This window comes from Terrapene carolina, unplaced genomic scaffold (assembly GCF_002925995.2).
Source record: "Terrapene carolina triunguis isolate 2854851 unplaced genomic scaffold, T_m_triunguis-2.0 Scaffold53, whole genome shotgun sequence".
NCBI lineage: Eukaryota > Metazoa > Chordata > Testudines > Emydidae > Terrapene > Terrapene triunguis.
In genome coordinates this window covers 1,865,243-1,878,950 of record NW_020664404.1, presented here as the reverse complement: position 1 = coordinate 1,878,950, position 13,708 = coordinate 1,865,243, and the positions used below count along the sequence as shown (strand labels likewise).

General features: G+C 43.1%; 1 protein-coding gene across 1 annotated transcript in view; it reads right to left on the bottom strand.

Annotated features, from left to right (window-relative positions):
• Positions 1 to 13,708, bottom strand: part of TACR1 (tachykinin receptor 1) — a 94,736-nt gene that overhangs the window by 44,718 nt on the left and 36,310 nt on the right. The window contains exon 2 of the mRNA XM_024203378.1: positions 7,621 to 7,815. Coding sequence (XP_024059146.1) covers positions 7,621 to 7,815 — 195 coding nt within the window. The remainder of the gene's footprint in view (positions 1 to 7,620; positions 7,816 to 13,708) is intronic.

Below are 13,708 nucleotides of genomic sequence, written 5' to 3'. Positions count from 1 at the left end.
AGGCTACTACTGCCTTGTCCCCGTTCCTAAGGGCAGTCAATGGACACTTGCCTGTGTAACAGAAGTCAGGATTTTGTCCCAGCTGTAACCTGTGGAAGCGCTTTGTTTCATCAAAGGCAAAGGATTCATGGAGAAATGAGGCTGTTCTGAGTCCAGGCTCCCTCGCTCTGGGTATTTATTAATGCAAGAAATAATCTGTTCAGTGATGTGGTGATTAAGGCCCCCAAGCTGTTAACAAGTATTGGATCCTCACTCTGCCTCCAAGCTGAGACTGAAGACTTAAGTTAATGACCTGCCAAATTCTGAAAACCCATTGGCGTAATTAGACTACAGTGCGTGCTCCTGAATAAAGTAACAAGCCAGCTATGTGCCGCCTGCCAATAAGTCAGTCACTGAAAATGTACGACAGGTTGGAGGTGAATATGGCGGCGTTTCATAGGAAGCTGATCTTTGCTTTCAATTTCTTCCTCCCGCCCCCATCAGATGAGTTTGTGATCAGAGCCTGAGCTCCTCGACTTTGCACAAAGAGTGTCTAGTGTGGGCAGTGGCAGGGCAAGCTTCCCTGCAGACACAACCCAAGCCTGAGAACAGTTGGGGGGAAGGGCGAGGGCAACCGGCTTCAGCCGTGTTCGTGTCAGTACAAGCCAAGCATCAAATCTGGGGGCAGGGGGATGTGATCCCGCCTGCCCCCCATGCATTGCCTCTGCTTCCCTTCATTACTCTATGCCAGGGATACTGTGTATTTAGGCTGGGTTTTTGAAAGGAGCCTAAAGGATTTGGGAACCTCACTGCCTTAGGCTCCCTTGACATATCAGGGCCATAATCCCATGAAGTGAAGTCACCAAATACTGCCCAATTCCAGCAAGTGTTCACAGAGCTATCCCCACCCTACCTATTATTTTTTTTTAATGTAGGCCATAATTACAGGATAGGGGACTCTATCCTTTGTACCTATTATCTGTCGAGATATAACCACAGCACGAGAACTTAAAACACGCCAAAGCCGACCCAGAACTTCCCATCCAACATGTTATGGATAACGTACCCAACAATGCCTGACATCGCATCTACCAGGCCAAAACAAGCACACTATTACTGTCCCAACAAGCCACCCTCTCAGCTTCGACCCGCCACGCAGACTTGGACTGGGTTGAGCTGGGTCTGAACAAGCCATGGAAGATGCAACTACTTGATGCACCAGTTGAAGATCAAAGACTCCCCTTCGTGCGACTATGGTGAGATCATCCAAACCATCAAACACATCAACGCAGTGCCCCAAATATGGATCCAAAAGTGAATTGGATGATATCCCCAATGTCACAGAGGAAGCCTTGAAATGGCTTGTGGCCCTACAACTGTTTCTAGAGAATGTTGTTCTACAGATGCTGTAGCACATGTGCGAGAGAGAGAGACACCCTAAGTATCATCCTGCATTTGCTATTGAGATGTTGACTCCCACCTCTCAGCCCACAATGCCACCTCCAGCTCCCACATGTTACACCTTCCTGCTTTCTCCCATGCTGCCCCTCATGCTTGGGAGGAGCTCCCCATAAAGCTCCTCATGATCCCCCTGCAAACTCCTCCTTAAAACTCTTCTTTGCTGTGATACCTACAAAAAGCTTGACGAAGGTTAGGAAGCTGCGGTGGTGAGACCACCGCCTATTGGGCTGACCAGCATTCTTTCCTTGTGCTTCCATGTCTATCCTATTGTCTCCTGTTGTCTTTTGTCTTGTACTTAGATCAGAAGCTGTAGGGGCAAGGGACCGTCTTTTTGTTCTGTGTTCGTACCGCACCTAGCACAATGGGGATCCTGGTCCATGACTACAACTGCTAGGTGCTACGGTAATACGAATATATAATAATAATAATTTCACAGCTTGTTATACATTATGCAACCAAGTTCTGCTGTAGCAGGTAGAGCCAAAGCTGGTATAACTGTGAATAGCTGTGCTTCGGATTTCAGAGCATTTTCATCTTAGCAGTGGCTAATTTTATCATGAAAGGCGTAATTAACATTCTCCTCCTTAGTAACTTGTTTGCTACTCACCATCCTCATAAGAAAATTGCCCAGGGCCTCTAAGCCAGTGTGTTGTCACTGTAACTAACAAAATGCAATTAGGGGATGAAACACATGGGGCACATTGAGCCTTCCGGTTGACAGATTGACAAGAGAACAAATTTCCCAGTGTCTGGCATTCAGAGCGAGAGACATTGTCTCTCTTTATAGAACCATGACCAGATAAATTCACCTATTTGTAGTACTTGTTTGCGGCTTGTAGAGCCGAAAGAATGTAGCTAAGGAAATATTGAGAGCTATGCTTAATTTATTTTTCTGCATGAATTGTACGCTGAGGCCACATGTAATTCCAGCCATCCAAGACAATCCACCCAAAAGCTTCATGGCTTCCCCAAACTTTTCACTGTCACAAATCTAGAGATTATGACGTGTAAGGAGCTGCATGTGTAATATAATCTATGCAATGGCAATACTATAGATACGTTAGCTCATAGAGCACATCGATAGATTAATCTGCCTCACAGTGCCACTTCTCAAAGGATTCAGTCAGTGAACTAGCATGAGATAGTGTTGTCAAGTAGATAAGGCATTGGGCTGGGAGTCAGGACATCTGGATTCTAGTCCCAGTTCTGCCATTAACCTTCTGTGTAACCTTGGGCGAGTCCCTTTGCCTCCCACCCATTCCGTTTTGTCTATTTAGACCACAAGCTCTCTCAGCGATGACTGTCTCGCTATGTATTTGCACAGTGCCTACACAAGGGGCCTAAATCAGGACTCTAGGTGCATAAAAACAAATAATAAATAATACTAATTATCTGAACCTCCCAACGTTTGACGTTCCCCAGCCACTATAATTGACTAGATCATCTCTACTATGAGCTCTGCGTCATTACCTGTCTCTGATTTGGGGTGCTGCATCAGGATTTGATACCCTTTAAATGGCTCTTAGAGAAATAGTTGCTTTGGCTTCAGCCAACCAACCAGTTTGATAATGAGTTTAGCAACCTGAAACCTAGCTGATCATTCCTCTGGATTTTAGATTGCTAGTGTCTTTTTGAACTCGTGACATTTTACTCACCCTCAGATTAAGCTTCTACAGAAGGGAAGTGAAACAGCCAGCCTCCCTGACATCAAAGGGCAAAACAAAGACGACTGTAGCACTGTCAAAGCAGTGGGGTCACCCAAAACCTTTTGAAATGCTAGAAATAATTAGAAGGAACCTCAGTGGGAGGAAAATATATTCATGCTAGAAAAACTCCTACCAGATCTTTCATCTGCCAGTCTTGCTCAGGTTTTATAATACACACAGGTATAGAGAGCACTTGGGTGATTTGATGTTAAAGTGTTTGTTTTTTGGCATGAGTTTGGGATGGTTATATTACGCACTCAAACAAGTGGCTTAAGTGAAAATTAAGGAGGCAGTCTGGAGCTCTGTGTGACCAAGTGGCTAAAAGAGTTAATATGATCCTGGGGGGTATAAAAAGGGGAATCTCGAGTAGGAGCAGAGAGATTATTTTGCCCCTGTATTTGGCACTGCTGGAATACTGTGTCCAGTTCTGGAGTCCGCAATTCAAGAAGGAGATTGATAAAGTGGAGAGGGTTCAGAGAAGACCCACGAGAATGGTTAAAGAAAACACAGAAAATATCCCTTATAGTGATAGACTCAAAGAGCTCAATCTATTTAGCTTAACAAAAAGAAGGTTAAGGGGTGACTTGATTAGTCTATTAGCATCTACATATGGAATAAGTATTTAATAATGGGTTCTTCAATCTAGCAGAGGAAGGTCTAACACGAGCCAATGGCTGGAATTTGAAGCTAGACAAATTCATACTGAAAATAAGGTGTAAATTTTTAACAGTGAGAGTAATTAACCACTGGAACGATTTACCAAGGGTCATGGTGGATTCTCCATCCCTGACAACTTTTAAATCAAGATTGGATGATTTTCTAAAATCTCTGTTCTAGGAATTAGTTGGAGGAAGTTCTCTGGCCTGTATTATTCACGAGGTCAGACTAGATAAGTGGTTCTCAACCAGGGGCCTGGGGCCTACTAGGGGGCTATCAGTAGGTTTCAGGGGGTACACCAAAATAAACCAGAGAACAGGGCCAGCATTAGACTTGCTGGGGCGCAGGGGAAAAAGCTGAAGCCCGAGCCCCACCGAGGGCTGAAAGCCAAAGCCAGAGCAACTTAGTTCTGTGGTGTGGGGCCCTGGGCAACTGCGCTGCTTATTACCACCTAACACCAGCCCTGGATTTAATCTACTGGATATGCAGAAAAAGAGTTTTTGTGGCACAGGTGGGCCATGGCATTTTTTTAGCATGTTCTGGGGGGCCTCAGGAAAAAAAAAAAGGTTGAGAACCCCTGGACTAGATGATCACAATGGTCCCTTCTGACCTTGAGTCTGACCCTCTTCAAGATTGGTCCCAAGGATGGGGCAGTGTAAGGCCAAAGGGCTGATTTGTACTAATTAGGGCTGGGTTGATGGTTTAGAAATAGATTGCTCAATCAAGCCTTATGGAAAATTCCTGCAGAAGTTTATATCAGGAGCCATCTCCTTTCTCTTACCCATGCTGGCGAATTTAAAAGAGAATCCTATCCCTGCTATAAAATTTTACAAGATGGTTCAAAACACCCTTAAGAAGGATTTCATTCGCTATTGAATTCTATAGGATTTTCAGAGTCGTTTTTAATATAAACCTATTAGCTCCCCCACAGGATTTTTGTTTTATAAGCAAACCCAGCTCTTTTAGGTCTCCTATGAATCTGAATTTCTGTGAGCTTAGTTTCAGCAGGTCTTAAACCCTGCAGGGCAAGGTCATAATGCCACAATAGCATCCTGGAGGAGCCCATGCACTCCAAGGGAGCATATCTGCATTATAAGATAGGAGAGGGTCAGGTATATTGGGGAAATGGCTGCTATTGCCACATAATCATGGACATAAGCACTGGAAAGGACCTTTTCAGTCAGCTGTTCCATCCCTCCCAGCCAACGCAGAACTCTTCTATACAGCACTGTACGCTTTTAGGTTCTTTGCCAAGTTTGCATGGCCTTCTTTGCGAGGCTTTTCCACAGTCTAACATTCCTCATGACAATGAAGTATTTCCTTTTCCTAACTTTGTGCCATTACTCCTAGCTTTCCACCCTTGGCCCACCCTCGCCAATTCTTCTACCGCCTCAGTATTTACCTCAGCGTGAGCCCCTTTCAGTCATTGCTTAGCCAAGCCATCCATACCAAACTCTTTTCATCTCTCCTCCTTCAATCCAAACCCTTAATCATTTTAGTTACTTGTCCCTGAATTTCCTCCATTTTGTCAGCGTCTTTCTGACATAGCTCCATTTTGCCATTTCATTCTGGAAGTGTACTCACTCTGTGAAGCATTTTAAGACACAGTTCACATGAAAGGTGCCATACAAAACAAAGCTGTATTAAACTGCAAGCATAAATAATGCCCTAAGAGCAATGCAGAATCCATCTGCATCCATAGAGACAGAATATCATGTCCTATCATCCCTTCAGTGAAATTTCCATCAAGAACTAGCTTTAGAGGACAGAAAGCAGCCAGGCACAGCAATGGCTCTGGTGTAGCATTTTGATCATCGGTAGTACCACATCCAGTTTAATTTATATTTCCATGTATTCCAAGATGACACGGAATAGGATTTAGTTACCTAGAGACCTTATGCTGAACAGTTCCTTAATCCACAAATGCAATCAATGAGAACCTTCCTCGCTCTGAATAGCACTTTACCCATGAGTTATCAGAATCTGGCCACCAATAATCCACGTTGGTTTTATTTATTTTTGTTTTTATCTCCATTTAGTTGGTTGTTCTTCCCAAGATGATCATACAAGTTAAATTGTAGAAAATTAATCAAAAAATTTCCAACAGAATTTTTCCATTGGAAAATGTTGCTTTTCTAAATGTTCTGTGGGAATGTGTCCATTCCAATTAAAATTTTGTTTAGGGGGGAAAAATCTAAATGAAGCATACAGAACATTTTGATCTCAGCCAAATGGAACATTTTGATTTTTCATTTTGAAACAACATTTGTTTCAAAAGGTATTTTTATAATTTATAATATAATGTAAAATAATTTAACATTCCAAAAAATCTAAATAAAAATGATGTTTTTCAATTAACCTGAAACAGTTTAAAAAAAATCATTTCATGGATTCTTTGAAATTTGAGGTCTCATTCTGAATCACAACAAAAGCACATTTCAAAAGTGGGGAATTTCTCTGCAAAATGGAAATTTACTGTTCCTGCATAGGACTACTGAATTGCAGATTGGTGCAATGAGCCAAATTTGTCTTTGGTGTAGCTCTGGAATTAGAGCATGGATAACTGTGGCCCAATTAGTTCAACAGGGATAAAATACATTACCAGCAAAAGCATCTTCGTCATGATCAGCAAATGAGACTTTCTTTTGCGGACAAGCTTGGTCAATATTTGTATGGAAGGCCTTCAGAGAAAACCAACCTATTGTTCTGTACTGACCTCATTTCCCTCCCTCCTATTCAACTGCCTAAGAATGGGTCCATGAGAGAGAATATTTAAAAGTTCTTGACCTTAAGTGCCTGTACCTTGTCTGAAAGAGATAATAAATCTATTGTTGTGTAAAGTAAACATACAATGGATGCAGTACCATGGGATTTCTTAGGCCTGGTCTACACTAACACCCCAATTTGATCTAAGGTACGCAACTTCAGCTACGTGAATAACGTAGCTAAAGTCGACATACCTTAGTTCGAATTTACCGCGGTTCAGATGCAGTCCACACGCGGCAGGCAGGCTCCCCCGTCGACTCCGCGGTACTCCTCTCGCTGAGGTGGAGTACCGTAGTCGACGGCGAGCACTTCCTGGTTCGAATTATCGCGTCCAGACCAGACGCGATAAATCGAACCCGGAAGTTCGATTGCCAGCCGTCGAACTACCGCGGTAGTGTAGACCTGGCCTTAGGGTTTACTTACATCCTTTCTAGAATTAAAAAAAGAAAATTGGTAACTACTTGTACATTTATATGCTGGGTTGTAAATGGAATTGGAGGCTTGTGTTATATCAGAGGCTGTATGGTCCAGTGGTTAAGTCAATAGATGCAGAGTCAAGAGACCTGAGTTTTGTTCATGGCTCCACCATTCTGCCTCTGGGGCAAGTCCCCTCAGTTCTCTGTGCCAGTTTCCTCAACTGGTGATAATGATAATCTCCTTTGTGTTCTGAGATTCTCAAGTAAAGGAAGAGCTACAGTGTATACGGGCTAAAATATTGCCATGATCCTGAATCTTGCTTCAGGGGCTCAGCAAACTTAGGAGCAGGAAGACATTTTCATCATGGAAAATAATAGTGGGAATATTTGTATGGGAAGGTAGGAACCTTCCCACAGCACTGAGTAGGTGGCATGCATTGAAATCAGATGGGTTTATCCCCCCCAACCAAATGTCCTGTGATTGCCAGGAGCCTGCACCCCTTACCATCTCTCCCCACCTGCTTCTGTGTCTGTATATTTCACATTGTTTTTTCCCTCTGTGGAAGGCATCCTTTCTATACTGTGTAGCCTCCCTCTCTGCCTTGCTTTTCACGGTAGGAAAAGGAAAGACTCACGTTTTTTCATACGCCCTGGTGTCATACTCTGGCCAGTCCACCAGACACACCACCCTGTTGGGAAGCTCTGCTGTCATCGAGTAATAACCTTGCGGGAACGCCAGCAATAAAGCCAGGAACCAAATAACGGTGACGACCACCTTGGTGGCTGTGGCTGACAATCTGGGTTGCAATGGATGGATAATAGCCATGTACCTGTAACATAGAGAGAGAGAGAAGGGCTTTAAGAATGTAGCCGCGCAATATGGGACGTAAAAGACATGGATTCTTATTCAGTGAGACTGTTAACATAGTAAAGAATCTTCTCCATGGATTACAGGTAGCAGAATCTGGCAGACCAAGAATAGCTGAGATCCGTTTATTTTGTAATGATCTCTACTCATGGGGTTTGAACCCATGACCTGCAGCATTAAAGCACTATTTGAGCTGAAATACTATCTCTGTTAGCCTCTATATGGACCAAGCAGCAGAGGGAGGATGCAATACACACATGTTAGACACCCCCATAATACAACCCCCCCCCCAAAAGAGTACTGCTTCTTGGCTTGTTTGATAGTGATTTGGTGGCATAAAGTTGGTGGTTTCTCAATTAACTGGTGTTTTCTCACGTCTTTTTTTTTCAAACTCCTCCTTTAATAGCTTTTTAGCATTTTGGGGAGGCTGTTTCCCACGGAAGCGCATAGAGCTTGATTTCCCTTTCTAGTTCTAGCCAGTTTGGGATGAAGAATGATTTGCAGAAGTTCTTTGCATAATTTTGAGTGAGGAATAAATGTGACAACCACTGCAACACAGTTGGAACAGAGGCGACATTCAACAAATGGTGCACCCAGCACTACATCTGGCAGCTGTTTGGTGACCAGTACAAAGTGATTGCTTAATCCAGTTCCTAACATGTCATATAGTTATCTTTCCAACTGGCAGTAATGAGTAAACTCAGCAGAGAGACAAAGGGATGAATCTGTAGGTACTTTAAGACCCCCATCAATGTAGTATTGGAGCACCTAATAATTTCCATCCACACTGCAACTCTGTGAGGTAGGGATATGTTGTTATCCCCATTGTACAGATAGTGAACTGAGGCACAGAGACACCATAGTGAGAAGGAGCCAGATTTTAAAAGGTATTTAGGTACCTAACTCCCATTGAAATCAATGGCAGTGAGGTAATTAAATCCCTTTAACAAGCCAGACCTAGGGCATGATTCAGTTGGGGATTGGTCCTGCTTTGAGCAGCGGGTTGGACTAGATGACCTCCTGAGGTCTCTTCCAACCCTGAGATTCTAGCAGGAAGACTATGGCAAAGCTGGGAATTGAACCAACATGGTCGGATTTATAGCCTGTTGCCTTAACCACTGGACCATCCTTCCTCTTCAAATATCTCCCTGGGAATAGGAATGGGGTAACTGTCTCAGCCCTTCCAGTGGCTGCAATTCATAAGCATGGGTTACAGATATCACTGACAATTTTGAGGTGTCTCCCAGGGTATATAAGTAATAATCACATGGTTTTCCTTGGAGGATTCATGCTGCAAGGAGTTTAGGGGGGAAATAGGCTGAGTGCTGCTGATCTGACTGTTTTAATTGTTCATTTCCCTTACTTCCTTGGTCATTGTGAGTATATAATTATATGCCATTTATGTTATCATATAGTGCTAATTCCTTTTCCTGACTTCAGGTATTCAATTTTTGTCAAGCCCAAACCTCAGTGCATCTGATACTTTCGCCATACAAAAAGAGGGGTTATTTTGTGCCTAATCCCATAATAATAATTTGTGGCTGCTGAGCTGGTCAAGCATGTGTTCATATTAAATGTGGTGCTAAATTGCCGCCAGAGCCATTACTCCTTTCTGTGTCTGAAAACCTCTGTTACTTGAATGTATATTTTGTAATCAACATTAATACCTCTTGGCAGGTTGCAATTTCCCAGAGTTTTGTTCCGGGAAGTTGCTGATTATTTATTTTTTCTTTAGAATAAAGCCAAATAGGAGGAAAGGGGGGAAATCTATATATCTCGTAGATGTTTTTGGTGGTTTTCGTTAAATAATTACAATAATAAATGATTTCATAAGAGCTCAAAAAGCAGGGATAATATGTGAAAGGGCTTATCACTGGTAAAGATAAATAATATTGAAGGAAAAAATAGTGTTGCTGCTAGCTGCCCTGAAGTAGCAGATGCTGATGCCTTGCAGGCTGGCTTCCTGTTAGAGGAGAAATCAGTGATGCGGTGTCTGGGTGTATTGTTAATGCAACTGTTTATTTATGCAATATACACCAGTCCTTGAACAGAAGTAGTCGCAAACAGCATGCAGGCAATCCTTTTTTCAGGAATCTCAGCCAAAACTCTAATGCCCACATCCTCGGGGCAAGAATTGACTCTAGTTAGTGAGATTAAGGCAGAGAGCAACTTCTCTGTCTGTTTGCCACAGCTCCCTTGAAATGGGACAACATCACAAAACAACAGTGCAACATTTCTTCAAAGGCTGATCAGTGCACGTAGGCTAAGGGAAATATTGTGTAAAACTGTGTGTAATGGTACCACTGGTGATACCTGCCATAACAGGAAATATTGTATATTGTGGATATTACTGTGAAGTCTTATAGAACAGTCGTTCTCAGCCTTTCCAGACTACTGTACCCCTTTCAGGAGTCTGGTTTTTGTCTTGTGAACCCCAAGTTTCACCTCACTTAAAAACTACTTGCTTACAAAACCAGACATAAAAAATACAAGTATCATAGGACACTATTACTGAAAAATTGCTGTCTTTCTCATTTTTACCATATAATTACAATATTTATTTTCCAATTGATTTATTTGATACTTACATTTCAGTGTATAGTATATAGAGCAGTATAAACAAGTCATTGTATGAAATTTTAATGTGTACTGACTTTGCCAGTACTTTTTATGTAGCTGCTTGCTGTAAAACTAGACATATCTAAATGAGTTGATATACCCCCTGGAAGACCTCTGTATACCCCCAGGGGTACACATACCCCTGGCTGAGAACCACTTTTATAGAAGGTGAATGTCTAAAATGAGAGTGCTGGGTTGAAGAGGGATCTTTTAGGTCACATGATCTGTTTTCTCAAATGCAATGAAAAAGGTAAAGCTTCAGTTATGTGTTGCAAAACGAGAAAGCTCTGGGAAAGGAAAAGGTGGCATTAAGGCTGGAATGGGGCTTAGGAGACTCGGATTCAAATCCTGGCTCCATCGCAGATTCCCCATGTGATCTTGGGTAAATCACTTAACTTCTCTGTGTCTTAGTTTCTCATCCATGAAAAAGAGAAAAAAAATGTCCTGTCTATTTAGATTGTAATCTCTTTGGGGCATAGACTATCTCTTGTAAATGTTAGTCCACTGCCCAGCAGTTGTGCCTGGTCTTGGTTAGTGATATTGTAATACAACTAACTAACTGTAATACATAAGGCAGGGTGTTTTTACTGTGACAAAAACAGAGGGTGAAATTCCTTTCTAAAATCTGATTTTGCAACGTAGTTGCTAGCCAGCCATTTTGGAAGGGTTAATTGGGCATGGCAAAAATTCCCTCTTGCCTCAAGTGCTTGGGGAAAATATGTCATTTTCTGGTCCAAGGAAAGTGACTCTTGGTTTCAGCATGCATACTGGTGCATATGTCATCTCATACTTGGAGAATGAGGAGTCTCACCATCTGTACATCCAGTAACTCTGTACTCTGCCAGATTTCTGCTTCCTGCCACTTCACTTGCCTACAAGTAAAAGTAGCTCTCTTATATCACAAGTCAAATGTAAATATTTCTGTAGCTCAGCGTGGGCTTTTAACCCCTCCCAGAATAAAACAGGAGATAGGCACAGTCTCTATTTTCTGTATGATGGACCTTGAGTTGCTTTGAATCTCTCTAGCTACTAAACAGCCTCAGGAGAAGCCACTGTCTCCATAGGAATTCATGAGTTATGCAGAAGGGACAGGCTGATCAATGTAAAACAAGAAGTTATTAAACAACACACGTCTTGTGTCAAATGGAGGAAAGAGAAACTCTCCCTTTCCTCCCAGATGGGAAATGTTTCTCTTGTTTACTGGTCGGAGACTCAACTTCTGCATCCCAGGCTGAGCCAAACTCCCCTCTTCTCCAGTAGCGCTGCCCCAATGGCTGCAATGGAATCGTAGCAGCATAACCAAGAGGAAAACTTGGCCCTTTCTATTCAACGCTTCAGTGACGCCTTGGGCAAAGTTACCTTCTATTGTTGTTCTGGCCATTTTAAGGCTGTGATGTTTATCTCTTTCCCTCCACCGCCCATCCCCCATTCTCCTTTGTTTTTGGTTTTCCTCCCTATGGGATTGGGATGTAGAATAGCTCAAGTTTCAAGGTTTCCTTTTCTTTATTCTGCCCCCGTGTTCATGCCTCACATGCACTCCCAGGCCCTATGTGGCTGCATCTGTATTACTATCTATTATTTGTATCACAGCTCCTAGAAGCCCCAATCGTGGACCTGGGCTCCGTTGTGCTAGGTGTTGTATTAGGTGTTGTGTAAACACAGAACAAAGACAGCCCCTGCCCCAAGGAGCTTACAACACTGTCCTTGTCTCTCTGCGGACTGGATGTGTTCGCCTCCAAAGCCCTTGTTCAACATTTAAGTTTCCCAAAGCAGGGAGGAGGAGGTGTCAGAGAGAAACAAGAAGCACTGCCTCCTTGATGGTCCATGAACTCCCCTGTAAAATGGACCTGGCAGCATTTGACAGCAGAGATAGGCTCAAGCCATAACACTTGGATCCAGACTTTGACCACCACAAATTTGGAGGCGGATTCAGATCTGGAGTTTGGGGTCAGGCCTTTCTGAAGATAGGGGCCATTCTTCACCCTCTGTGTATGAAGGCAAGTTCTGATGCAAATGCCTCCCTTCCCTCCCCCCCCAAAGAAATTGGATCTAGGAGTTTGCTTTGAGCTCACCTCAAGTTTGCAGTAATGGCTCAAAACATTAGAGCTTACTAAATAGTTGCTACCACTTAAGGTTGCTATTACCACAGGGGGCTGTCGTGTTTTAATGGACTGAAATGAGCTGTGACCCCACTGCATGGTAGCACATGCCACGTCTGAGATGGCTTAGCACTGATCTCCTTTGTAAACACATTTAGGGTTTGACGCTGCAAGGTCCTGAGCACATCTGTTAGGTGCTGAGCACCCTCAACTCCCATTGAGGGTAGAGAATTGAGGGCAGTCAGTGTCCTATAAGAACAGTCCACACCTTTCAGGACTCAGGTCCTGAGACAAAATTCTGTGTTTATGAAAATGAATCCGAGACAGCTCGGAAGGGTAAAGAATCCCATCACAGAGGAGGAATCATGGGAAGGGGATTACACTGGAATTATTCACAGCTGCAGAAATACAGGCACAGCAACGTGGAGCTTTTTGTAATAAATTCTCTGCATTACTATGTGGTCTGTCAGCCCTACTGCTGCTGATCCTACCCCCCAAGTTGGCAGTCAGAGATGAATTCTTCCAGCCCATCAGCTCACAAATACTCCGAGCTGCTGCATTTGGTGTTTGATGGGCAGGAGTTGAGTTTTCTTTTGCAAAATTAAAATGGACAATGTATTGCCCTTCCACGAGAAATTGACCCGCAGTGGCGGGAAAAATAAAGAGAGAGATTTATGTAGAAACATGCAGGAGACGCACCTTGCCAGCTATGTACCTCTGCCCACGGGTACCACAAAGTCTTATCAGTCTCTCACAGTTTATCCAGCCTGATAATTATCCATCTGAAGTCTCAGTCAGCCATTTGGTACCTGAATTCAAATCTAGTTCTAAAGATGCAAGTAGGTGGGGCTTCCAGGGCTGCCCTGGGGAGAATATTTAACAATCTAATGAATCTCACTGGGAAGGAATTTTTCCACCTACACAGCTGAAATTTGCCTTTTCTTATTTTCCCCTCATTATTCCTAGCTTTGTTTGCTGGGGCCACTCCAAAAGAATTCCTCTTCCTTCTGGATGCCTTTTGAATTCTTTTTGACCGTTACGTCCCTCTGTCATCAGCCAGCCAAGCTACGCTATACGTTATTCCCACTCTTTGTTGGGGCCATTGATTCAGAGTGTCTCAGTATTTATGGCACCAGT